The following is a 25,433-nucleotide window of genomic DNA, read 5'->3' as shown; positions in this document are numbered from 1 at the left end:
AATGTTTGAAAGAGACGGATTTTCATGTATGTACTAGCTGCGTAAAGCTGTCATAAAAAGATGGCCAATCCCCAAAATTTCATGAGAAGTGGGGTACGGGCAAGTTGGGCGTGTTGTTTATGGATTAGTCCCCTGACACTTGTATTGGTACTGGAAACTTGGTTTCGTATTCATCGGCGAATGAACAATAAATGTATGTTTGTATGTTTGATCAAAATTGTCTTTAACAGCATCCGCAAAATATGGGTGCGAGCGTGGACATTGCTGTAAAATGAGCGCTTGATGAAAATGGTTTTGAAAGCTCGTTGAGCTTGCTGAGGCGAAACTCATAGTAGGATTTAGTTTACTTTATTTGACCTTCCTTTTAAGCATTTTTAATTAGTTGGGTCAACCTGGAAGATAAGTCCATCTGCATTGCGTACATGTCTGCAATAAGCTCGACCACAGCCAATGGTGCCGAACTCTGTTGTGCCAAATCACTACCATTACTTAAATTTTTACCCATTCTAACGTTTTTCCATTGCAATCTATTTTGAAATATTACGCACTAACACTCTCAAAACCCAACTCCCATGTTTTAGTCGTTCCGATCGTATGTTCCCCTCAAGGGCCAGCAAAATGTTGTGACGATTCGCACCCGATCGTCAAAGTTAAGCAAAAGTCTACTCTGGGGGTCTTACACACACTTTGTAATAAAAAACACAGAAAGATGTCGAACTTCACCAGTTGTATTCAGTTGTATACTTTCAATCTTTGACTTAATGCTACTTTTGGTTTTACAAATTAGGGAATATAAAAATCTCGGCTTTAAAAACGCGACCAGCTTCTACTTATATCTTCTTCGTCTTGTTGCGCTGCTAGCATTAGCAGCAGAATTCTAACATTCGCTGTTAAAAGGTGCTGTTGTCCACTGCTTCTCAGAGTGGCCAGATACAGCTGTCCAGCTTCTCCGAATCGCCAGAAACACCCGTTCAGTTACAGTTCTACTACTACTAAAAGTTTAATGCTTAGACGCGCTCTTTTCGATTTCTGTACGAAATATTAAAATTAAGGACTTACTAAGAGGACTTAATGAAGACAAAATTTTATACGTATCAGACACCTATCTTAAACTGCCAGTAACTTTGGACTCATTAAATCCATCTGCATTGAAGGCTGGCACCGTCTTATAGTTCCAGGAGTCCAAGAGTTAAGGGGAGAAGGATTCGCGTACTATAATTGACGAACTGGATGCTAATTTAAATACTCTTCAAGGCTTGTATGAAAGTTTAAACTCAAAATATTCAAAGACATTTCCTGGTTAAGATGTTGCAGTAAAGCATTGTTATGTCAATCATAGACTTTGCCAGCTGAAGCTGGCCGATGAAAAGATAGCTACTCAATCACACACTGCTGCAGCGGCTGCCCGCCGCTAATGGGCGCGTCATCCCCACCTCTTTTTACTGTGAATTGTGCTTTGACCCAAGGTTTAAATAAAAAGGAGGGAAACATTAACAAAAAATAAAAAGTTGCTGCTATTAATCCGATTGCTATGTTGAATTATGGGTTCACTAAACTAAAAGTAGATGCAAAATGTTAAACTTACACAAAACTACTTATACGCACAAAGCGCTCTTCGTCGTGATCCCCATATATTTCACTACGCTCTAAATAGGTCATAGGAATTTCGGTATCAAAGTTAACCGCAGTCACAAACATCTTAAACGTAAATAAATGTGATAGCTTAGAGCCTAGGCTCTTCACTATTTTAAATAGACTTTTACATTAAAAACATTTTCTCCAAGCTCTTTAGCCGGCAGAAAAATTTTGCTTCTAAGCTTATTGTATAAAAGAGTTGTATAAACAATTTAATCCTAAAACTTCAATAGTTCAAAGCCCTGGCTATTATCTAAAGAAATTTTTTAAGGCTTACAATCTAGTTGGTATTTTATTTTTTGGCTCCATAGGGCTGACAGATGCTCCGGTGGTCGGCGCTACGAAAGGGCCGAGAGATGCTTCGTCGGGTTGTGTTCTGATTGGTCGGTCGGGAACGTTCTACTCGGGTGGGGTTGATGCAACGGGATTGCTACTCCGCGTCGTTTCCGGGTCGGGAGCGTGACTTCTAGGGGAAACTCCCTGAGCTGGGCTGACAAACAAATTACACCGGACTCAGAGATCTTGACCGGGCCAAGGCTTGTTACTACTAACCAAACTGGGCGTCAGTGACCCTTTCTAGGTCGTGAGTCGGTCCACATCCGCACTCGACAGGAACCACCAACAAGAACAGAAGTCAGAACACTTACCCTTAGATGTTGCTCGATCAATCGCCAAAACACGAGTGACCGGTCTGGAGCCGTGGCTCTTTTTATACAGCCCCTAGTTAGTGGCTAGTGTGACCAGCTCAGGGTGCTCAAGATTGCGTGCTTATGTTTGTTTTGTTTTTATGTTTTATTGTTTCTTGTGACGGCCCGCCGCTTGGATCGATTAGGGATGTGTTGCTCTTATCCTGGTGTAGTGTTGGTGCTGTCGTCGGAGTACGCTGAGGAGCCTGTCTGGCCACTGGTGCTGTCCGCGCTCTCTTCGCCGGTCCTGCTGTTTGATGTACGACAACAGGACAACCCGTCTTCGTCTTGCCTCCAGCCTCTGCAACGTGGCCCGGTACTTTGCCGCTAAGTTTTGTAGTTTTTTCTCCATCTGTAATGCCGGTATTTGTTGTTTTTCCGCGCTAGCTCTCCTGTTTCCTTCATACGTTTCCATCGGTCTGTGATCTCTTCAATTATTCCTGAGCCTGACGTGATCTCATTACACAGGCTTCTGGGGAGCCGTATTTCCTGTCCATATAGTGGGTAAGCGGGGCTGTACCCCGTTTGATTCTGACCTACTGCTGTTTAATGCTAGCGTTATTTTCGGGCGCCACTGTAACGACATTCAACACTCATTCCTATCGGCTGCTTACGAGATTTCACTAACACCTAGGTTTCACCTTATGTGGCGCTTGTGAAATTTTTAAAGCAGCAATTATGCTGTATGAGTATATCTCTATCTCTCTTGCACTATATTGAGTTTGCTAATTGTTTTTTATGGTTTGGTTATAACTTTTTAATGAATGGTCCGATTTGAATTATTTTTTGCATGTTGATGGGTATTAATAATAAGAACAAAACCTCATTAGGACAAAACTGTAAAATATAAAACTCTAAAGGTCTTTAAAGACATTAATTCCTGAGATAATAAAATTGAAAACATTAACAAGCCTTGTTCAGCACCAAAATATTTTGAAGTACAATTAAAAGAGTTCATTGTAAAAATTTCGCACATATAAATCAGCTAGTTAAAGTTATTTGAGTTAGTTAGCTTAAAGTATACGTTCAAATCCCAGACAAATCCCAGTAAATGTCGTAAGCATTTGTCTCGTTCTAACCCTGTAATAAAAGAGCCAAACAATATTGTGATGAAAAAGAAATTAGTTGTAGCGAAGAAGTCATTCGTCAAATGTATTACACTTATTTTTGCACGTCTGGAATTTATATCAACTGAGAAAAAATAAAAGAAGAAATTCAACTACGTCGCATAATTGGGCCGTGTCTATTTTGATTTCACGCATTTAACTTTTTAGTAATTTTTGTGATTTTTATAAACGAATATCGTCATTCACAAAATATAAGCAAAATAAAGTAAAACAAAACATATCTAAACAATTTTACGTACTTGGTCAAAATAGCTAGCCTTTCGCCTGGGCTTACAGGGTTGCTAACAATTTATCTTGTTATGTTCCATTGCTAAAATTAATTCAGTTCTTATTTTATCTCTTCGCGACGCACAACGCTGGAAATTTAAAAAAAAAATTAAAAATTATATAAAAAATACCACAGGAAAAAAAAACATCTGCATTTGGGGCAAAGTTATAGCCGTGATCAAAAAATCATCTTGATCGGATCAACGGTGTACATTTTCATTCCCGTTGGTCGTAGAGTAAAGGGGTATACTAAAGGGTGGCCCACGAAATATTTGCGTTTTAAAATCCCTATATAAAAACGAGTGTATATTAAAAAAATTTTTTTTTATTGGATAGCCTCAACATTGCGGCTTATGTATGAAACACCACTTCGTTCATATGACTGCCTCGGTTGGCTTTACAGTAGCCCATTCGGTCGACCCAATTTTTAAGCACATTATCGACGGTATGGCCCTCAATGGCCCTGATGGCGACTTCAATCTTGTGTCTCTGGGTGGTTGACGTAACACTTATTCTTACGGCACCCCACAAAAAATACTCCAACGGGGTCAAATCGCAGCTGCGAGGCGGCCAGTTGACATCGCCGTTTCGGCTGATTATGCGATTTTCGAACGTACCGCTCAAGAGATCGATTGTGACGTTGGCTGTGTGGCACGTAGCGCCGTCCTGCTGGATCCTTATGTCGTATATGTCTTTCTCTTCCATTCGGGGAAAGAAGAAGTCTTCCAACATGCCGCGATATGGGACACCATTAACGGTTACGGCGGCTTACTCCTAGTTTTCAAAGAAAAACGGCCCAGTGATGCCACCCGACCACATACCGCACCAAACAGTCACTCGTTGTGGATGCATTGGCTTCTCCAAGACAACGTGTGGATTTTTCTGAACCCCAAATGCGACTGTTTTGCTTATTAACATAACCACCGAGGTGGAAATGGACCTCATCAGAAAACAGGACTTTTCGTCAAAAATGGTTATCTTCGACCAAGCGCTCCTGAGCCCATTCCGCGAACCGAAATCGCATTGGATGGTCATGCGGCTTAAGATGCTGAACCAACTGAATCTTATATGTCCTTAGACGGAGGTCTTTGGCTAAAATCCGATGCAGGGAAGTGCGCGAAATGTCCAACTCTTGAGCACGGTGTCGAGTTGACGTCGACGGATTGTCATTGACACATTCGGCCACCGCAGCGATATTTTCGACCGACCCAACTGGACGAGCGCGTAAACGATCCAGTCTCACGCACACGCTTCACAAAACTATCCACAAACTGCCTGGAAGGCTCTTTTTTTTTCCGAATTTTGAACGCAATTTTCTTGGTTTCGGTTGAAGACCCTTTACTTCGGAAGAAAGTTTTCAATATTTCCCAATTTTCTTCGAGCGTAAACTTAAACATTTCGTAAACCACAAACCTTCTACTAAATATCTGACACATTGACAATGACATTCGAAATGTCAAAGTCAAAATTATCGATAGTTCAAAAAGCAAACACCAGATGGGCCTCCAGATGAGTGCTCCCAGCATACTTAGCTGAGTTACGGGTATCTTCTCTCTTTTTTTTAGTTTTTTCCTCAAATTTTTTTTAATTTTAAATTTAAAAGTGAAAATAAATAACATTTAAGCTGTAGGGCCGGTAACAATAAATACCCCAGGTTATTAGGCTACTTGTATTTTTACTCAAAATACGCCTCGATGCTCCGTTCGAAATTACAATTACAAAAACAAAATTAGAGGACTTTCCGAAATTTTAATGTTTGTCATATCTTGGTTTTAGTATCTTGAACTAAATTTTACTGTGTTTAGCGGATTTTTGGCGGGAAATAATATAAAGACAGGTTTAAAGGCTTATAGCTTATAAACGACTAAAGATACGGACTATATGCTTAATACCGTTAAAAAGCTACTGTTGGGGCGGGGTGGCTTGATCGTTGAAAATAGGTGAAGCCCCAAGATCGAACGGTACGCATAAAAACACGGGGGTACTTTGGGGTTTTTACGCGACGGGCGACACTTGGAAGTGAGAACTGCTTAAGCCTAACTTAACTTAAGCGCTAAAGAGCAGAGCGCAGACTTAGGGGAGAGAAGGAGAGGGAGAGCGAACGGCAGTGCGAGTACGCGAGATGTAGACAGTACGCGAGAAAACCTCGGTGTCGATAGGAGTCAGCCGACAGCCATACGACGTGGAATTTTGGGACGGAGTTACTGGAGCTTGAGGTATTTGGGAGGAGCCTTTTTGGATTTGTTCCATCAGCTGCGCGGCAAATATTTCTTAAGTGGAGTACGTTTGGTAATACTTGGACTTTAGTATGGATTTCGTGTCTGCGGCGCTCTTGCCTGCAGCTATAATGCAGGAATTGAATTGCCACAAGGAATTGAAGGGATCTCGTCGGATTTTACAGGCGGATAACGTTGGGGTAGGAGCACCTGGAGCGTTCACAGTGGCCTCAAACGTTAAATAATTTAGAACTTTAATTCAGAAGTAAGGAAACGGATTGGAATTAAATTGGAATTTAGGAACCAATTAAGATTGTAAATATATACGGTCACACTGGCGGATAGGCATTGTCAATAAGTGTTTATTATATCGGATGGTCGGACTTATGTACAGAATTACGGACTTTAATATTTTATGTTTGGATGGAACATTTATTGTGAGCTCTTGACCCACTGTCCTCTGGCGAAAATATCGATATGCGTATGTATGTACACTGTACATATGTACATATGTGGGGTTATGTTTGTAGGTCGGTGCGTTTGTTTGTCACCTGCACAACTAAATTGCAAACGATTTCCTGGAGTAAATTTGTGGATACGATCAATACGATTTAGCGTCGCTTGTGAACGGTTGTGTTTACTCTTGTGCTCTGAATTTTTGTCTATTCTGTGATTTTTTGCGAGTGTTTTGTGTTTGTTTATTAACAAAGCTTAGTCTAACCGCTGGGTTAGTGTGTTTAGTGTTTTTTACTAGATCTCCCAGTGATTATAGTTATTTTAACATTTATATTAGATTTGTTTAATCTCCTAGCTTTGTTAGTGTAATTCTTATACTCACTAAACTTGCTAAAACTCTTTGATTCTCACTCTCTCTCCCGCTCTATATTACAACTGTAACTTAAACTCTCTCTGAACCTGCCAAATTTCTGGTAGACTTTTGGTGTGCTATTCTCTTGTCTCTCTCTCTCTCTCTTGCTTGCTTTACATTGTAACTGTTCCTGCGTAAAGCTCAATCGATAGAAGATTTTTTCTCTCGTGCTCTCTTACATTTAAATTATTACGCGATCTCGCGCTCTTATTTTTTTTCGTGTTTTGTGCCTTTGTGGTTTTGGAATTTGATCCCAGTGCCAAATTTACTCGAGGTATTTTTCATATATTATTTTATTTTATTTAATTTCCTTAAAATGGCTCTTGTCTGCTCTAAGAAAACTTTTAATCTTTCGTCTTCAACTAAAGACCCTTTTATTTTCTGCTGGCTCTGCGAGTCGATAATGCACGTTAAATGCGCAGGATTTACTGGTAGAGTCAAAGACTTTATTGATCAGAATTCTGGACTCATGTGGTCATGTGGATCCTGCAAGGAAATGGTTGTTGAGATGAGCGGCTTTATGAAGCAGACTCGAGACAGCCTTTTGAATCTTTCTGGTGCTTTTAAACAGCTCAATGATGGGTTCAATTCCGTTTGTGCCCAATTTAATAATAAAAAATTACTAACTGAGTCGCCTAAACGTAAAAAAACCAGCTTAGCGGCAGTTAATACGGTCACGGTATCCACCCCAAATCCGAACTTGGTGGTAAGTGAACCTACTGCGCCTATGGATACAGCTGTTTTAGGTGAAGTCACTGCTTCTCGAAGTCGGGTGGTAAATAAACCTTCAGTGCCGGCTACGGTGCCGACCGTACCTATAGGTGCAGAAGTTACCGTTTCTGGCTCTCAGCTTAGTGAGGTGCAATCTGCTGCTGGGGGACGTAAGAAATTATCAGTTGTTCCACAAAGAAAACAATTATTTGTTTCGAGATTCACCCCAGATACCACATCTGAGGATGTTTTGGAATTTGTTCGTGAAAAATTCCCATCCGAGAATATTTCAGTGGAACAATTTAAATTTTCATATGCTCGTAGTATATCGTCGTTTAAAATATTTGCTCCGCCTGATGTGTTTAAGGTACTACTTTCTGAAAGCTTTTGGCTTAATGATGATTTAGTAATAAAAGAATTTGTTCCCAATAAACCGAGAACAAATATCAGACCTTCCACGGCGCCAAATAACTAAAAAGTTTATTTTTGGCCTATCAAAATGTTAGGGGACTAAATATGAAGCTACCCAAGCTTTATGCTGACTCCTCTGCATTTACTGCTGATATTTTGGCTTTTACGGAAACTTGGCTGAAACCAGAGATATCTGACAATGAAGTTCTGTCAAACAATTTTAATGCCTATAGGACCGATCGCTCCTCACGTAGGGGAGGCGGTGTGCTGATTGCCGTTAGCACTAGCCTAACATCCGAGAGAATTCACTCTGATACTCCTAATGAAATTGAATTTGTTAGTGTGAAAGTTTCCTTGCAATCATTCTCAATATTTGTTACATGTTCCTATATTCCACCTGGTTTTGATTTAATAATTTATGAGCACCACCTGTCTGCGATAAAATCTGTTCTATCCCTTCTTTCTAACAGTGACCTTTTGATTGTTTTGGGTGACTTTAATCTCCCTGATATTTCTTGGTCTCCTCCTACTGACTCACTAGTCGCTATACCTTTATCCGCCAATGATTTTGTTGATGGTCTTCTAGAATTATCGTTACAGCAAGTAAGCTTTATACGGAATTCATTAAATAGACAACTAGATCTTGTGTTTGTTTCAGACCCGTCTGAAGTCACGGTATCTAGAATTGACGCTCTTGTTGTACCTGAAGACCGATATCATCCAACAATGGAATTGACAATCTGCCTCCCATGCGTTGATACCCTCTCTCCTTTAGTTTCTCAAACTAAAGTGAGATGTTTCCGAAAATGTAACTTTAAAAAACTTAACGACATGATTTCTCAATATAATTGGACAGAATTGTACAATTGTATGGATATTGAAAGCGCCACTGAACACTTCTATATAGTGTTAAATACCTTTTTTAATGAATGCGTTCCTGATAGGTTTCCTTCAAAGACAAACAGGCCACCTTGGTTTACCAATGCGCTTCAAAGACTTAAAAATCTTAAGACAAACACTTATAAAAAGAATAAGAAATCGGGTAAGCCATCCGATTTTTCGAAATATGTGGTGGCTCGATCAGATTTTAATGTTCTCAATAGTCATTGTTATTCTATGTATTTAAGTCGATGTAAATTTGAATTTTCAAATGATCCGAAGCAGTTTTATAACTTTGTCAATGCCAAGCGTAAGTCGTCAGCATTGCCTTCATCGGTACGTTTTAACTCAATGGAGGCATCGACGGATTCTGAAATTGCTGATTTATTTGCCGAGTTTTTCCAAACTACTTATAGTTCGGCTGCTTGGTCAAATTCTAACTACCCTAATCCCTTAAATAAGGCAAATTGTATCTTTACCCCTGAAATTACGGAAATTTCTCTCGTAAGAGACTTAGAAAAAACAACGCCAACTTATTCTCCCGGTCCTGATGGACTCCCCGGGTGTGTGCTTAAGTTTTGTGCGTCAACCATATGTAAACCGATTCTTAAACTTTTTAATTTGTCTATTTCATCGTCAGTTTTTCGTACTATCTGGAAGGACTCTTTTATCATTCCACTTCACAAAAAGGGTGCGAAGGCGGATGCCAGAATTACAGAGGTATTTCTAAATTGTCGGCAATTCCTAAAGCATTTGAACGTATTATTACTTCTTATTTGCAACATTTATGTTCCTCGCTAATATCACCGTGTCAGCATGGTTTTGTTAAGCGAAGATCGACCACCACCAACCTTCTGGAATTGTCATCTATTGTAATAAATGGATTTAAGAATAAAATGCAGACTGACGTTATATACACTGATTTTAGTAAGGCCTTTGACTCTGTCAACCACTCTCTTCTCTTATTCAAATTAAATCAGCTTGGGTTTCCATGTAATCTATTAACTTGGATTTCAAGTTATTTGAATGGTAGGACTCAGAGGGTTATATTCAAGAACGCTGCCTCAAAACTGATCTATGTGACATCTGGAGTGCCTCAGGGTAGTCATTTGGGCCCTTTGCTGTTTACTTTGTTTATTAACGATCTTCCCTCTATCATAACACACTCTCGTGTACTAATGTATGCTGATGATGTTAAGCTTTGTTTATCACATAATGATATAGCGTCGGGTTTCAACTTACAGTCAGATATTGATTGTTTTTAGGGATGGTGTGAGTATAACCTTTTAAATTTGAACTGCCTTAAATGCAACGTTATGACTTTTCATAGAGGTACTCCTACTTTTGTTAGTTACTCTCTTCAAAATACGCCACTCGACCGTATATATTCAGTTAATGACTTAGGCGTTCTTCTGGACCCAAAACTTAAATTTGACTGCCACATAATGTCCACTGTCAGCAAGGCCATGAGTGTTCTTGGGTTTATAAAGCGTTGGTCAAAAGAATTTGATGACCCTTATACAACCAAATTATTATTTACCTCCCTTGTCCGTCCTATTTTGGAATATTGTTCTTCGGTTTGGAGTCCACAATATCAAGTGCATATTGACCGTATTGAGTCAGTACAAAAAAAATTTCTTCTTTTTGCCCTTCGTAGTTTGAACTGGGATCAAAACATAAGGCTACCTTCCTATCAGAGTAGATTACTATTGCTTAATTTACCTACCCTTGCAAATCGTAGAACAATGCTTGGTACTATTTTTATACAAAATCTTATAAGAGGTGATATTGATTCTGTAGAACTTGTAAACCGCCTAACTTTCAATGTTCCTGTTAGACTAACACGAAATTATTATCCCCTAAATTTGCCACGATGTACATCTAATTTTTGCCTGCACGAGCCCTTTCGCGTTCTATGTAATAATTATAACAACCTTTATCATTTAATTTGCACTTCAACTTCTATCCCGGTATTAAAAACTAATATTTTAACTCATTTGCTTCATTCTTAGATGCTTCTTTTATTTTCATTTGTGTCCCGTCTCTATTTGTTTTTTGTATCTTCCTCGCGAACTCGTATTTTTTGCCCAAATTGATAAAAGGGCCCCGCGCGTAACAAGCACGTGCTTGGTGTCGTTGGGCCACTTGTTTGTACTGCTCGTAGTGCATCAACGTACATCATATATATATATATTGTAACTTTGTTTTTAATTTTAGAAAAAATTTAGCCGTATTTGTAGGTCGAGAAAAGTAGTTGGAGTGGCCTGTATAAGAAAGAGTACGTAGAGTGGACTGTATTAGAATATGTATGTAAATATACACACGCAGCTGGAACACAGTAAAAAATAAAGAGTGCTAATCTTAAGGAAAAATTTTATGATCGGGAATTTTTTACTGTGGCTGAGTTATAATTTACACACAATTGAAATTGAAAATGTATTTGAGAAATATTTTTGTTGATTAGTAGCACTGAAATATATACTGGAATTGTTTAAAGTGTACAATTGTGGGCAAAGGAAACTGGAATATAGTCGGGTACAAATAACGGAATGGTAATATATTTATTCAATGCCGTTGTGTCGGATTAATCACTTTTGGATTTAGACAATATATCATACAAAAAGTTAGTCGAAAAAGGGTTCGAAAAAATTGGCTGTATGACCGGCAATTATAGTAGGTGGAACTTATCTGGAGCGGTTCAAGCCCGCTGGGACAAAATCAAAGGAAACTCCAGGAGAGGAAAATCCAAAGATTTTGAAATCCGGCTTGAAGGACCAAAATGCTGGGGCGGGGTGGCTTGATCGTTGAAAATAGGTGAAGCCCTAAGATCGAATGGTACGCATAAAAACACGGGGGTACTTTGGGGTTTTTACGCGACGGGCGTAGATGTTTATTTGTACACTTGGAAATGAGAACTGCTTAAGCTTAACTTAACTTAAGTCCTCCAGAGCAGAGCGCAGACTTAGGGGAGAGATGGAGAGGGAGAGCGGACGGCAGTGCGAGCGCGCGAGATGTAGACATCTGGATAAAAAAATGGAGCTTGAATTTCCCAAGTCTGACAACAGGAAAACAGCTGTAAGTACACACAGTTGCGATCATGAAAATAGTAGTGCATGCATCGTTTCACTTAAGTACCGCTATTTTTCTTTTCGGTTTAAAAAATTTTACATTTTTTGTTAGATAAGACTATATGGAGTAATAAGTATAGCCAATAGCAATTACGACTTGACTTCATTTTTATTATTTTTAGAAATCATGACAAATTTCGACCGCTCATTAAAATAGTAGTGCCAGCATTCGTTACTCCAAAAAAATTTTAAAACGCAAAGTTGTAACAAGCCATCTTTTTTATGATAAACTACGTTTTTATTATCATTCCAAAAAGTTTAAAACTATATAATTATTTTTCGTCGTTATCCTTTTTGGAGGGGCTATTGTTTATGATGTTTTAGATTAAATAAATCGATAAGTCTTGACCGATAGAGGTAAAATTAGGTTTATTTAAAAAATTGGGCCCTAAATACAAAACACTTTGTACCTATAAGTAGTAATTTGTGGAGATTCGTTGGAGTAAATACCGCCTTTCCGTATTTGCTTACGTTATTTTCATGTACAAAGGCTTGCATTTCATTTTTGAAATTTATTTTATTTTTTACAATTTGGTGTTACTAATGTTAATTTATGAAAATTTAAAAAGAAGTTATTATATAAGTTAGCAGGAAACCATGAAATTTTGTTCTTCAAAATTTTAACAATAATACCCGTTCGCTTAATGGTCTTATTTCCAACTTAGCTATCTATTTAGAAACATTTAAGAAATTGAAATTTTAAATATTACTTAGAAAAAACAACGCCAACTTATTCTCCCGGTCCTGATGGACTCCCCGGGTGTGTGCTTAAGTTTTGTGCGTCAACCATATGTAAACCGATTCTTAAACTTTTTAATTTGTCTATTTCATCGTCAGTTTTTCCTACTATCTGGAAGGACTCTTTTATCATTCCACTTCACAAAAAGGGTGCGAAGGCGGATGCCAGAATTACAGAGGTATTTCTAAATTGTCGGCAATTCCTAAAGCATTTGAACGTATTATTACTTCTCATTTGCAACATTTATGTTCCTCGCTAATATCACCGTGTCAGCATGGTTTTGTTAAGCGAAGATCGACCACCACCAACCTTCTGGAATTGTCATCTATTGTAATAAATGGATTTAAGAATAAAATGCAGACTGACGTTATATACACTGATTTTAGTAAGGCCTTTGACTCTGTCAACCACTCTCTTCTCTTATTCAAATTAAATCAGCTTGGGTTTCCATGTAATCTATTAACTTGGATTTCAAGTTATTTGAATGGTAGGACTCAGAGGGTTATATTCAAGAACGCTGCCTCAAAACTGATCTATGTGACATCTGGAGTGCCTCAGGGTAGTCATTTGGGCCCTTTGCTGTTTACTTTGTTTATTAACGATCTTCCCTCTATCATAACACACTCTCGTGTACTAATGTATGCTGATGATGTTAAGCTTTGTTTATCACATAATGATATAGCGTCGGGTTTCAACTTACAGTCAGATATTGATTGTTTTTAGGGATGGTGTGAGTATAACCTTTTAAATTTGAACTGCCTTAAATGCAACGTTATGACTTTTCATAGAGGTACTCCTACTTTTGTTAGTTACTCTCTTCAAAATACGCCACTCGACCGTATATATTCAGTTAATGACTTAGGCGTTCTTCTGGACCCAAAACTTAAATTTGACTGCCACATAATGTCCACTGTCAGCAAGGCCATGAGTGTTCTTGGGTTTATAAAGCGTTGGTCAAAAGAATTTGATGACCCTTATACAACCAAATTATTATTTACCTCCCTTGTCCGTCCTATTTTGGAATATTGTTCTTCGGTTTGGAGTCCACAATATCAAGTGCATATTGACCGTATTGAGTCGGTACAAAAAAAATTTCTTCTTTTTGCCCTTCGTAGTTTGAACTGGGATCAAAACATAAGGCTACCTTCCTATCAGAGTAGATTACTATTGCTTAATTTACCTACCCTTGCAAATCGTAGAACAATGCTTGGTACTATTTTTATGCAAAATCTTATAAGAGGTGATATTGATTCTGTAGAACTTGTAAACCGCCTAACTTTCAATGTTCCTGTTAGACTAACACGAAATTATTATCCCCTAAATTTGCCACGATGTACATCTAATTTTTGCCTGCACGAGCCCTTTCGCGTTCTATGTAATAATTATAACAACCTTTATCATTTAATTTGCACTTCAAATTCTATCCCGGTATTAAAAACTAATATTTTAACTCATTTGCTTTATTCTTAGATGCTTCTTTTATTTTCATTTGTGTCCCGTCTCTATTTGTTTTTTGTATCTTCCTCGCGAACTCGTATTTTTTGCCCAAATTGATAAAAGGGCCCCGCGCGTAACAAGCACGTGCTTGGTGTCGTTGGGCCACTTGTTTGTACTGCTCGTAGTGCATCAACGTCCATCATATATATATATTGTAACTTTGTTTTTAATTTTAGAAAAAATTTAGCCGTATTTGTAGGTCGAGAAAAGTAGTTGGAGTGGACTGTATAAGAAAGAGTACGTAGAGTGGACTGTATTAGAATATGTATGTAAATATACACACGCAGCTGGAACACAGGAAAAAATAAAGAGTGCTAATCTTAAGGAAAAATTTTATGATCGGGAATTTTTTACTGTGGCTGAGTTATAATTTACACACAATTGAAATTGAAAATGTATTTGAGAAATATTTTTGTTGATTAGTAGCACTGAAATATATACTGGAATTGTTTAAAGTGTACAATTGTGGGCAAAGGAAACTGGAATATAGTCGGGTACAAATAACGGAATGGTAATATATTTATTCAATGCCGTTGTGTCGGATTAATCACTTTTGGATTTAGACAATATATCATACAAAAAGTTAGTCGAAAAAAGGTTCGAAAAAATTGGCTGTATGACCGGCAATTATAGTAGGTGGAACTTATCTGGAGCGGTTCAAGCCCGCTGGGACAAAATCAAAGGAAACTCCAGGAGAGGAAAATCCAAAGATTTTGAAATCCGGCTTGAAGGACCAAAATGCTGGGGCGGGGTGGCTTGATCGTTGAAAATAGGTGAAGCCCTAAGATCGAATGGTACGCATAAAAACACGGGGGTACTTTGGGGTTTTTACGCGACGGGCGTAGATGTTTATTTGTACACTTGGAAATGAGAACTGCTTAAGCCTAACTTAACTTAAGTCCTCCAGAGCAGAGCGCAGACTTAGGGGAGAGATGGAGAGGGAGAGCGGACGGCAGTGCGAGCGCGCGAGATGTAGACATCTGGATAAAAAAATGGAGCTTGAATTTCCCAAGTCTGACAACAGGAAAACAGCTGTAAGTACACACAGTTGCGATCATGAAAATAGTAGTGCATGCATCGTTTCACTTAAGTACCGCTATTTTTCTTTTCGGTTTAAAAAATTTTACATTTTTTGTTAGATAAGACTATATGGAGTAATAAGTATAGCCAATAGCAATTACGACTTGACTTCATTTTTATTATTTTTAGAAATCATGACAAATTTCGACCGCTCATTAAAATAGTAGTGCCAGCATTCGTTACTCCAAAAAAATGTTAAAACGCAAAGTTGTAACAAGCCATCTTTTTATGATAAACTACGTTTTTATTATCATTCCAAAAAGTTTAAAACTATATAATTATTTTTCGTCGTTATCCTTTTTGGAGGGGCTATTGTTTATGATGTTTTAGATTAAATAAATCGATAAGTCTTGACCGATAGAGGTAAAATTAGGTTTATTTAAAAAATTGGGCCCTAAATACAAAACACTTTGTACCTATAAGTAGTAATTTGTGGAGATTCGTTGGAGTAAATACCGCCTTTCCGTATTGGCTTACGTTATTTTCATGTACAAAGGCTTGCATTTCATTTTTGAAATTTATTTTATTTTTTACAATTTGGTGTTACTAATGTTAATTTATGAAAATTTAAAAAGAAGTTATTATATAAGTTAGCAGGAAACCATGAAATTTTGTTCTTCAAAATTTTAACAATAATACCCGTTTGCTTAATGGTCTTATTTCCAACTTAGCTATCTATTTAGAAACATTTAAGAAATTGAGTTTTTAAATATTACTTAGAAAAAACAACGCCAACTTATTCTCCCGGTCCTGATGGACTCCCCGGGTGTGTGCTTAAGTTTTGTGCGTCAACCATATGTAAACCGATTCTTAAACTTTTTAATTTGTCTATTTCATCGTCAGTTTTTCCTACTATCTGGAAGGACTCTTTTATCATTCCACTTCACAAAAAGGGTGCGAAGGCGGATGCCCAGAATTACAGAGGTATTTCTAAATTGTCGGCAATTCCTAAAGCATTTGAACGTATTATTACTTCTCATTTGCAACATTTATGTTCCTCGCTAATATCACCGTGTCAGCATGGTTTTGTTAAGCGAAGATCGACCACCACCAACCTTCTGGAATTGTCATCTATTGTAATAAATGGATTTAAGAATAAAATGCAGACTGACGTTATATACACTGATTTTAGTAAGGCCTTTGACTCTGTCAACCACTCTCTTCTCTTATTCAAATTAAATCAGCTTGGGTTTCCATGTAATCTATTAACTTGGATTTCAAGTTATTTGAATGGTAGGACTCAGAGGGTTATATTCAAGAACGCTGCCTCAAAACTGATCTATGTGACATCTGGAGTGCCTCAGGGTAGTCATTTGGGCCCTTTGCTGTTTACTTTGTTTATTAACGATCTTCCCTCTATCATAACACACTCTCGTGTACTAATGTATGCTGATGATGTTAAGCTTTGTTTATCACATAATGATATAGCGTCGGGTTTCAACTTACAGTCAGATATTGATTGTTTTTAGGGATGGTGTGAGTATAACCTTTTAAATTTGAACTGCCTTAAATGCAACGTTATGACTTTTCATAGAGGTACTCCTACTTTTGTTAGTTACTCTCTTCAAAATACGCCACTCGACCGTATATATTCAGTTAATGACTTAGGCGTTCTTCTGGACCCAAAACTTAAATTTGACTGCCACATAATGTCCACTGTCAGCAAGGCCATGAGTGTTCTTGGGTTTATAAAGCGTTGGTCAAAAGAATTTGATGACCCTTATACAACCAAATTATTATTTACCTCCCTTGTCCGTCCTATTTTGGAATATTGTTCTTCGGTTTGGAGTCCACAATATCAAGTGCATATTGACCGTATTGAGTCAGTACAAAAAAAATTTCTTCTTTTTGCCCTTCGTAGTTTGAACTGGGATCAAAACATAAGGCTACCTTCCTATCAGAGTAGATTACTATTGCTTAATTTACCTACCCTTGCAAATCGTAGAACAATGCTTGGTACTATTTTTATGCAAAATCTTATAAGAGGTGATATTGATTCTGTAGAAATTGTAAACCGCCTAACTTTCAATGTTCCTGTTAGACTAACACGAAATTATTATCCCCTAAATTTGCCACGATGTACATCTAATTTTTGTCTGCACGAGCCCTTTCGCGTTCTATGTAATAATTATAACAACCTTTATCATTTAATTTGCACTTCAACTTCTATCCCGGTATTAAAAACTAATATTTTAACTCATTTGCTTCATTCTTAGATGCTTCTTTTATTTTCATTTGTGTCCCGTCTCTATTTGTTTTTTGTATCTTCCTCGCGAACTCGTATTTTTTGCCCAAATTGATAAAAGGGCCCCGCGCGTAACAAGCACGTGCTTGGTGTCGTTGGGCCACTTGTTTGTACTGCTCGTAGTGCATCAACGTCCATCATATATATATATTGTAACTTTGTTTTTAATTTTAGAAAAAATTTAGCCGTATTTGTAGGTCGAGAAAAGTAGTTGGAGTGGACTGTATAAGAAAGAGTACGTAGAGTGGACTGTATTAGAATATGTATGTAAATATACACACGCAGCTGGAACACAGTAAAAAATAAAGAGTGCTAATCTTAAGGAAAAATTTTATGATCGGGAATTTTTTACTGTGGCTGAGTTATAATTTACACACAATTGAAATTGAAAATGTATTTGAGAAATATTTTTGTTGAATAGTAGAACTGAAATATATACTGGAATTGTTTAAAGTGTACAATTGTGGGCAAAGGAAACTGGAATATAGTCGGGTACAAATAACGGAATGGTAATATATTTATTCAATGCCGTTGTGTCGGATTAATCACTTTTGGATTTAGACAATATATCATACAAAAAGTTAGTCGAAAAAGGGTTCGAAAAAATTGGCTGTATGACCGGCAATTATAGTAGGTGGAACTTATCTGGAGCGGTTCAAGCCCGCTGGGACAAAATCAAAGGAAACTCCAGGAGAGGAAAATCCAAAGATTTTGAAATCCGGCTTGAAGGACCAAAATGTTGGGGCGGGGTGGCTTGATCGTTGAAAATAGGTGAAGCCCTAAGATCGAATGGTACGCATAAAAACACGGGGGTACTTTGGGGTTTTTACGCGACGGGCGTAGATATTTATTTGTACACTTGGAAATGAGAACTGCTTAAGCCTAACTTAACTTAAGTCCTCCAGAGCAGAGCGCAGACTTAGGGGAGAGATGGAGAGGGAGAGCGGACGGCAGTGCGAGCGCGCGAGATGTAGACATCTGGATAAAAAAATGGAGCTTGAATTTCCCAAGTCTGACAACAGGAAAACAGCTGTAAGTACACACAGTTGCGATCATGAAAATAGTAGTGCATGCATCGTTTCACTTAAGTACCGCTATTTTTCTTTTCGGTTTAAAAAATTTTACATTTTTTGTTAGATAAGACTATATGGAGTAATAAGTATAGCCAATAGCAATTACGACTTGACTTCATTTTTATTATTTTTAGAAATCATGACAAATTTCGACCGCTCATTAAAATAGTAGTGCCAGCATTCGTTACTCCAAAAAAATGTTAAAACGCAAAGTTGTAACAAGCCATCTTTTTTATGATAAACTACGTTTTTATTATCATTCCAAAAAGTTTAAAACTATATAAGTATTTTTCGTCGTTATCCTTTTTGGAGGGGCTATTGTTTATGATGTTTTAGATTAAATAAATCGATAAGTCTTGACCGATAGAGGTAAAATTAGGTTTATTTAAAAAATTGGGCCCTAAATACAAAACACTTTGTACCTATAAGTAGTAATTTGTGGAGATTCGTTGGAGTAAATACCGCCTTTCCGTATTGGCTTACGTTATTTTCATGTACAAAGGCTTGCATTTCATTTTTGAAATTTATTTTATTTTTTACAATTTGGTGTTACTAATGTTAATTTATGAAAATTTAAAAAGAAGTTATTATATAAGTTAGCAGGAAACCATGAAATTTTGTTCTTCAAAATTTTAACAATAATACCCGTTTGCTTAATGGTCTTATTTCCAACTTAGCTATCTATTTAGAAACATTTAAGAAATTGAGTTTTTAAATATTACTTAGAAAAAACAACGCCAACTTATTCTCCCGGTCCTGATGGACTCCCCGGGTGTGTGCTTAAGTTTTGTGCGTCAACCATATGTAAACCGATTCTTAAACTTTTTAATTTGTCTATTTCATCGTCAGTTTTTCCTACTATCTGGAAGGACTCTTTTATCATTCCACTTCACAAAAAGGGTGCGAAGGCGGATGCCCAGAATTACAGAGGTATTTCTAAATTGTCGGCAATTCCTAAAGCATTTGAACGTATTATTACTTCTCATTTGCAACATTTATGTTCCTCGCTAATATCACCGTGTCAGCATGGTTTTGTTAAGCGAAGATCGACCACCACCAACCTTCTGGAATTGTCATCTATTGTAATAAATGGATTTAAGAATAAAATGCAGACTGACGTTATATACACTGATTTTAGTAAGGCCTTTGACTCTGTCAACCACTCTCTTCTCTTATTCAAATTAAATCAGCTTGGGTTTCCATGTAATCTATTAACTTGGATTTCAAGTTATTTGAATGGTAGGACTCAGAGGGTTATATTCAAGAACGCTGCCTTAAAACTGATCTATGTGACATCTGGAGTGCCTCAGGGTAGTCATTTGGGCCCTTTGATGTTTACTTTGTTTATTAACGATCTTCCCTCTATCATAACACACTCTCGTGTACTAATGTATGCTGATGATGTTAAGCTTTGTTTATCACATAATGATATAGCGTCGGGTTTCAACTTACAGTCAGATATTGATTGTTTTTAGGGATGGTGTGAGTATAACCTTTTAAATTTGAACTGCCTTAAATGCAACGTTATGACTTTTCATAGAGGTACTCCTACTTTTGTTAGTTACTCTCTTCAAAATACGCCACTCGACCGTATATATTCAGTTAATGACTTAGGCGTTCTTCTGGACCCAAAACTTAAATTTGACTGCCACATAATGTCCACTGTCAGCAAGGCCATGAGTGTTCTTGGGTTTATAAAGCGTTGGTCAAAAGAATTTGATGACCCTTATACAACCAAATTATTATTTACCTCCCTTGTCCGTCCTATTTTGGAATATTGTTCTTCGGTTTGGAGTCCACAATATCAAGTGCATATTGACCGTATTGAGTCGCTACAAAAAAAATTTCTTCTTTTTGCCCTTCGTAGTTTGAACTGGGATCAAAACATAAGGCTACCTTCCTATCAGAGTAGATTACTATTGCTTAATTTACCTACCCTTGCAAATCGTAGAACAATGCTTGGTACTATTTTTATGCAAAATCTTATAAGAGGTGATATTGATTCTGTAGAACTTGTAAACCGCCTAACTTTCAATGTTCCTGTTAGACTAACACGAAATTATTATCCCCTAAATTTGCCACGATGTACATCTAATTTTTGTCTGCACGAGCCCTTTCGCGTTCTATGTAATAATTATAACAACCTTTATCATTTAATTTGCACTTCAACTTCTATCCCGGTATTAAAAACTAATATTTTAACTCATTTGCTTCATTCTTAGATGCTTCTTTTATTTTCATTTGTGTCCCGTCTCTATTTGTTTTTTGTATCTTCCTCGCGAACTCGTATTTTTTGCCCAAATTGATAAAAGGGCCCCGCGCGTAACAAGCACGTGCTTGGTGTCGTTGGGCCACTTGTTTGTACTGCTCGTAGTGCATCAACGTCCATCATATATATATATTGTAACTTTGTTTTTAATTTTAGAAAAAATTTAGCCGTATTTGTAGGTCGAGAAAAGTAGTTGGAGTGGACTGTATAAGAAAGAGTACGTAGAGTGGACTGTATTAGAATATGTATGTAAATATACACACGCAGCTGGAACACAGTAAAAAATAAAGAGTGCTAATCTTAAGGAAAAATTTTATGATCGGGAATTTTTTACTGTGGCTGAGTTATAATTTACACACAATTGAAATTGAAAATGTATTTGAGAAATATTTTTGTTGAATAGTAGAACTGAAATATATACTGGAATTGTTTAAAGTGTACAATTGTGGGCAAAGGAAACTGGAATATAGTCGGGTACAAATAACGGAATGGTAATATATTTATTCAATGCCGTTGTGTCGGATTAATCACTTTTGGATTTAGACAATATATCATACAAAAAGTTAGTCGAAAAAGGGTTCGAAAAAATTGGCTGTATGACCGGCAATTATAGTAGGTGGAACTTATCTGGAGCGGTTCAAGCCCGCTGGGACAAAATCAAAGGAAACTCCAGGAGAGGAAAATCCAAAGATTTTGAAATCCGGCTTGAAGGACCAAAATGTTGGGGCGGGGTGGCTTGATCGTTGAAAATAGGTGAAGCCCTAAGATCGAATGGTACGCATAAAAACACGGGGATACTTTGGGTTTTTACGCGACGGGCGTAGATGTTTATTTGTACACTTGGAAATGAGAACTGCTTAAGCCTAACTTAACTTAAGTCCTCCAGAGCAGAGCGCAGACTTAGGGGAGAGATGGAGAGGGAGAGCGGACGGCAGTGCGAGCGCGCGAGATGTAGACATCTGGATAAAAAAATGGAGCTTGAATTTCCCAAGTCTGACAACAGGAAAACAGCTGTGAGTACACACAGTTGCGATCATGAAAATAGTAGTGCATGCATCGTTTCACTTAAGTACCGCTATTTTTCTTTTCGGTTTAAAAAATTTTACATTTTTTGTTAGATAAGACTATATGGAGTAATAAGTATAGCCAATAGCAATTACGACTTGACTTCATTTTTATTATTTTTAGAAATCATGACAAATTTCGACCGCTCATTAAAATAGTAGTGCCAGCATTCGTTACTCCAAAAAAATGTTAAAACGCAAAGTTGTAACAAGCCATCTTTTTTATGATAAACTACGTTTTTATTATCATTCCAAAAAGTTTAAAACTATATAATTATTTTTCGTCGTTATCCTTTTTGGAGGGGCTATTGTTTATGATGTTTTAGATTAAACAAATCGATAAGTCTTGACCGATAGAGGTAAAATTAGGTTTATTTAAAAAATTGGGCCCTAAATACAAAACATTTTGTACCTATAAGTAGTAATTTGTGGAGATTCGTTGGAGTAAATACCGCCTTTCCGTATTTGCTTACGTTATTTTCATGTACAAAGGCTTGCATTTCATTTTTGAAATTTATTTTATTTTTTACAATTTGGTGTTACTAATGTTAATTTATGAAAATTTAAAAAGAAGTTATTATATAAGTTAGCAGGAAACCATGAAATTTTGTTCTTCAAAATTTTAACAATAATACCCGTTCGCTTAATGGTCTTATTTCCAACTTAGCTATCTATTTAGAAACATTTAAGAAATTGAGTTTTTAAATATTACTTAGAAAAAACAACGCCAACTTATTCTCCCGGTCCTGATGGACTCCCCGGGTGTGTGCTTAAGTTTTGTGCGTCAACCATATGTAAAACGATTCTTAAACTTTTTAATTTGTCTATTTCATCGTCAGTTTTTCCTACTATCTGGAAGGACTCTTTTATCATTCCACTTCACAAAAAGGGTGCGAAGGCGGATGCCCAGAATTACAGAGGTATTTCTAAATTATCGGCAATTCCTAAAGCATTTGAACGTATTATTACTTCTCATTTGCAACATTTATGTTCCTCGCTAATATCACCGTGTCAGCATGGTTTTGTTAAGCGAAGATCGACCACCACCAACCTTCTGGAATTGTCATCTATTGTAATAAATGGATTTAAGAATAAAATGCAGACTGACGTTATATACACTGATTTTAGTAAGGCCTTTGACTCTGTCAACCACTCTCTTCTCTTATTCAAATTAAATCAGCTTGGGTTTCCATGTAATCTATTAACTTGGATTTCAAGTTTTTTGAATGGTAGGACTCAGAGGGTTATATTCAAGAACGCTGCCTCAAAACTGATCTATGTGACATCTGGAGTGCCTCAGGGTAGTCATTTGGGCCCTTTGATGTTTACTTTGTTTATTAACGATCTTCCCTCTATCATAACACACTCTCGTGTACTAATGTATGCTGATGATGTTAAGCTTTGTTTATCACATAATGATATAGCGTCGGGTTTCAACTTACAGTCAGATATTGATTGTTTTTAGGGATGGTGTGAGTATAACCTTTTAAATTTGAACTGCCTTAAATGCAACGTTATGACTTTTCATAGAGGTACTCCTACTTTTGTTAGTTACTCTCTTCAAAATACATATTCAGTTAATGACTTAGGCGTTCTTCTGGACCCAAAACTTAAATTTGACTGCCACATAATGTCCACTGTCAGCAAGGCCATGAGTGTTCTTGGGTTTATAAAGCGTTGGTCAAAAGAATTTGATGACCCTTATACAACCAAATTATTATTTACCTCCCTTGTCCGTCCTATTTTGGAATATTGTTCTTCGGTTTGGAGTCCACAATATCAAGTGCATATTGACCGTATTGAGTCGCTACAAAAAAATTTCTTCTTTTTGCCCTTCGTAGTTTGAACTGGGATCAAAACATAAGGCTACCTTCCTATCAGAGTAGATTACTATTGCTTAATTTACCTACCCTTGCAAATCGTAGAACAATGCTTGGTACTATTTTTATGCAAAATCTTATAAGAGGTGATATTGATTCTGTAGAACTTGTAAACCGCCTAACTTTCAATGTTCCTGTTAGACTAACACGAAATTATTATCCCCAAAATTTGCCACGATGTACATCTAATTTTTGTCTGCACGAGCCCTTTCGCGTTCTATGTAATAATTATAACAACCTTTATCATTTAATTTGCACTTCAACTTCTATCCCGGTATTAAAAACTAATATTTTAACTCATTTGCTTCATTCTTAGATGCTTCTTTTATTTTCATTTGTGTCCCGTCTCTATTTGTTTTTTGTATCTTCCTCGCGAACTCGTATTTTTTGCCCAAATTGATAAAAGGGCCCCGCGCGTAACAAGCACGTGCTTGGTGTCGTTGGGCCACTTGTTTGTACTGCTCGTAGTGCATCAACGTCCATCATATATATATATTGTAACTTTGTTTTTAATTTTAGAAAAAATTTAGCCGTATTTGTAGGTCGAGAAAAGTAGTTGGAGTGGACTGTATAAGAAAGAGTACGTAGAGTGGACTGTATTAGAATATGTATGTAAATCAGTGGTCGGCAGCGGCCTATCTAGTGAGCATAGGGAAGTGTTCTGCCCATCCTCTGCTCTCTCACGTATAACGTACATGTTCGAGTGATTTCGGCATGGGTCTTCGGGTCATTTTTTCTCAACTTCGGCGCGCTTTTTTGTTGCTGCGGCAGAGGATCTCAGTGCAAAGCAGAGAAACGTCTCGCTTCAGCACGCTGCGCGCAAACTTCGTGTTTGTTACACTCACACTAATGTAAGGCAAACTTGTGATGGTATGTGTGTGCCGACCACTGATGTAAATATACACACGCAGCTGGAACACAGTAAAAAATAAAGAGTGCTAATCTTAAGGAAAAATTTTATGATCGGGAATTTTTTACTGTGGCTGAGTTATAATTTACACACAATTGAAATTGAAAATGTATTTGAGAAATATTTTTGTTGAATAGTAGAACTGAAATATATACTGGAATTGTTTAAAGTGTACAATTGTGGGCAAAGGAAACTGGAATATAGTCGGGTACAAATAACGGAATGGTAATATATTTATTCAATGCCGTTGTGTCGGATTAATCACTTTTGGATTTAGACAATATATCATACAAAAAGTTAGTCGAAAAAGGGTTCGAAAAAATTGGCTGTATGACCGGCAATTATAGTAGGTGGAACTTATCTGGAGCGGTTCAAGCCCGCTGGGACAAAATCAAAGGAAACTCCAGGAGAGGAAAATCCAAAGATTTTGAAATCCGGCTTGAAGGACCAAAATGTTGGGGCGGGGTGGCTTGATCGTTGAAAATAGGTGAAGCCCTAAGATCGAATGGTACGCATAAAAACACGGGGGTACTTTGGGGTTTTTACGCGACGGGCGTAGATGTTTATTTGTACACTTGGAAATGAGAACTGCTTAAGCCTAACTTAACTTAAGTCCTCCAGAGCAGAGCGCAGACTTAGGGGAGAGATGGAGAGGGAGAGCGGACGGCAGTGCGAGCGCGCGAGATGTAGACATCTGGATAAAAAAATGGAGCTTGAATTTCCCAAGTCTGACAACAGGAAAACAGCT

The 25,433-nt window shown here is 37.3% G+C and overlaps 1 protein-coding gene across 10 annotated transcripts in view; it reads left to right on the top strand.

Annotated features, from left to right (window-relative positions):
- Positions 1–25,433, top strand: part of Haspin (haspin) — a 172,447-nt gene that overhangs the window by 57,049 nt on the left and 89,965 nt on the right. Inside the window, exons 1-2 of one of the 10 annotated variants that reach the window (XM_070999117.1) lie at positions 13,396–21,844; positions 22,735–25,433. The exons of 6 other annotated variants lie outside the window; for them this stretch is intronic. Coding sequence is in view for 3 of the 4 variants with exons in the window: in XM_070999104.1 (XP_070855205.1) it covers positions 12,766–13,390 (625 nt within the window). In the remaining variant the exon portion in view is untranslated. Of the gene's footprint in view, positions 1–12,765; positions 21,845–22,734 lie in introns of those variants that run through there. 3 more of the 10 variants (XM_070999104.1, XM_070999102.1, XM_070999101.1) reach the window with 3 other exon arrangements.

Source organism: Drosophila suzukii, unplaced genomic scaffold (genome assembly GCF_043229965.1).
Source record: "Drosophila suzukii unplaced genomic scaffold, CBGP_Dsuzu_IsoJpt1.0 scf_4, whole genome shotgun sequence".
Lineage (NCBI taxonomy): Eukaryota > Metazoa > Arthropoda > Insecta > Diptera > Drosophilidae > Drosophila > Drosophila suzukii.
The sequence above is the reverse complement of the archived record's forward strand: the minus strand, read 5'-3'. Positions and strand labels throughout refer to the sequence as shown.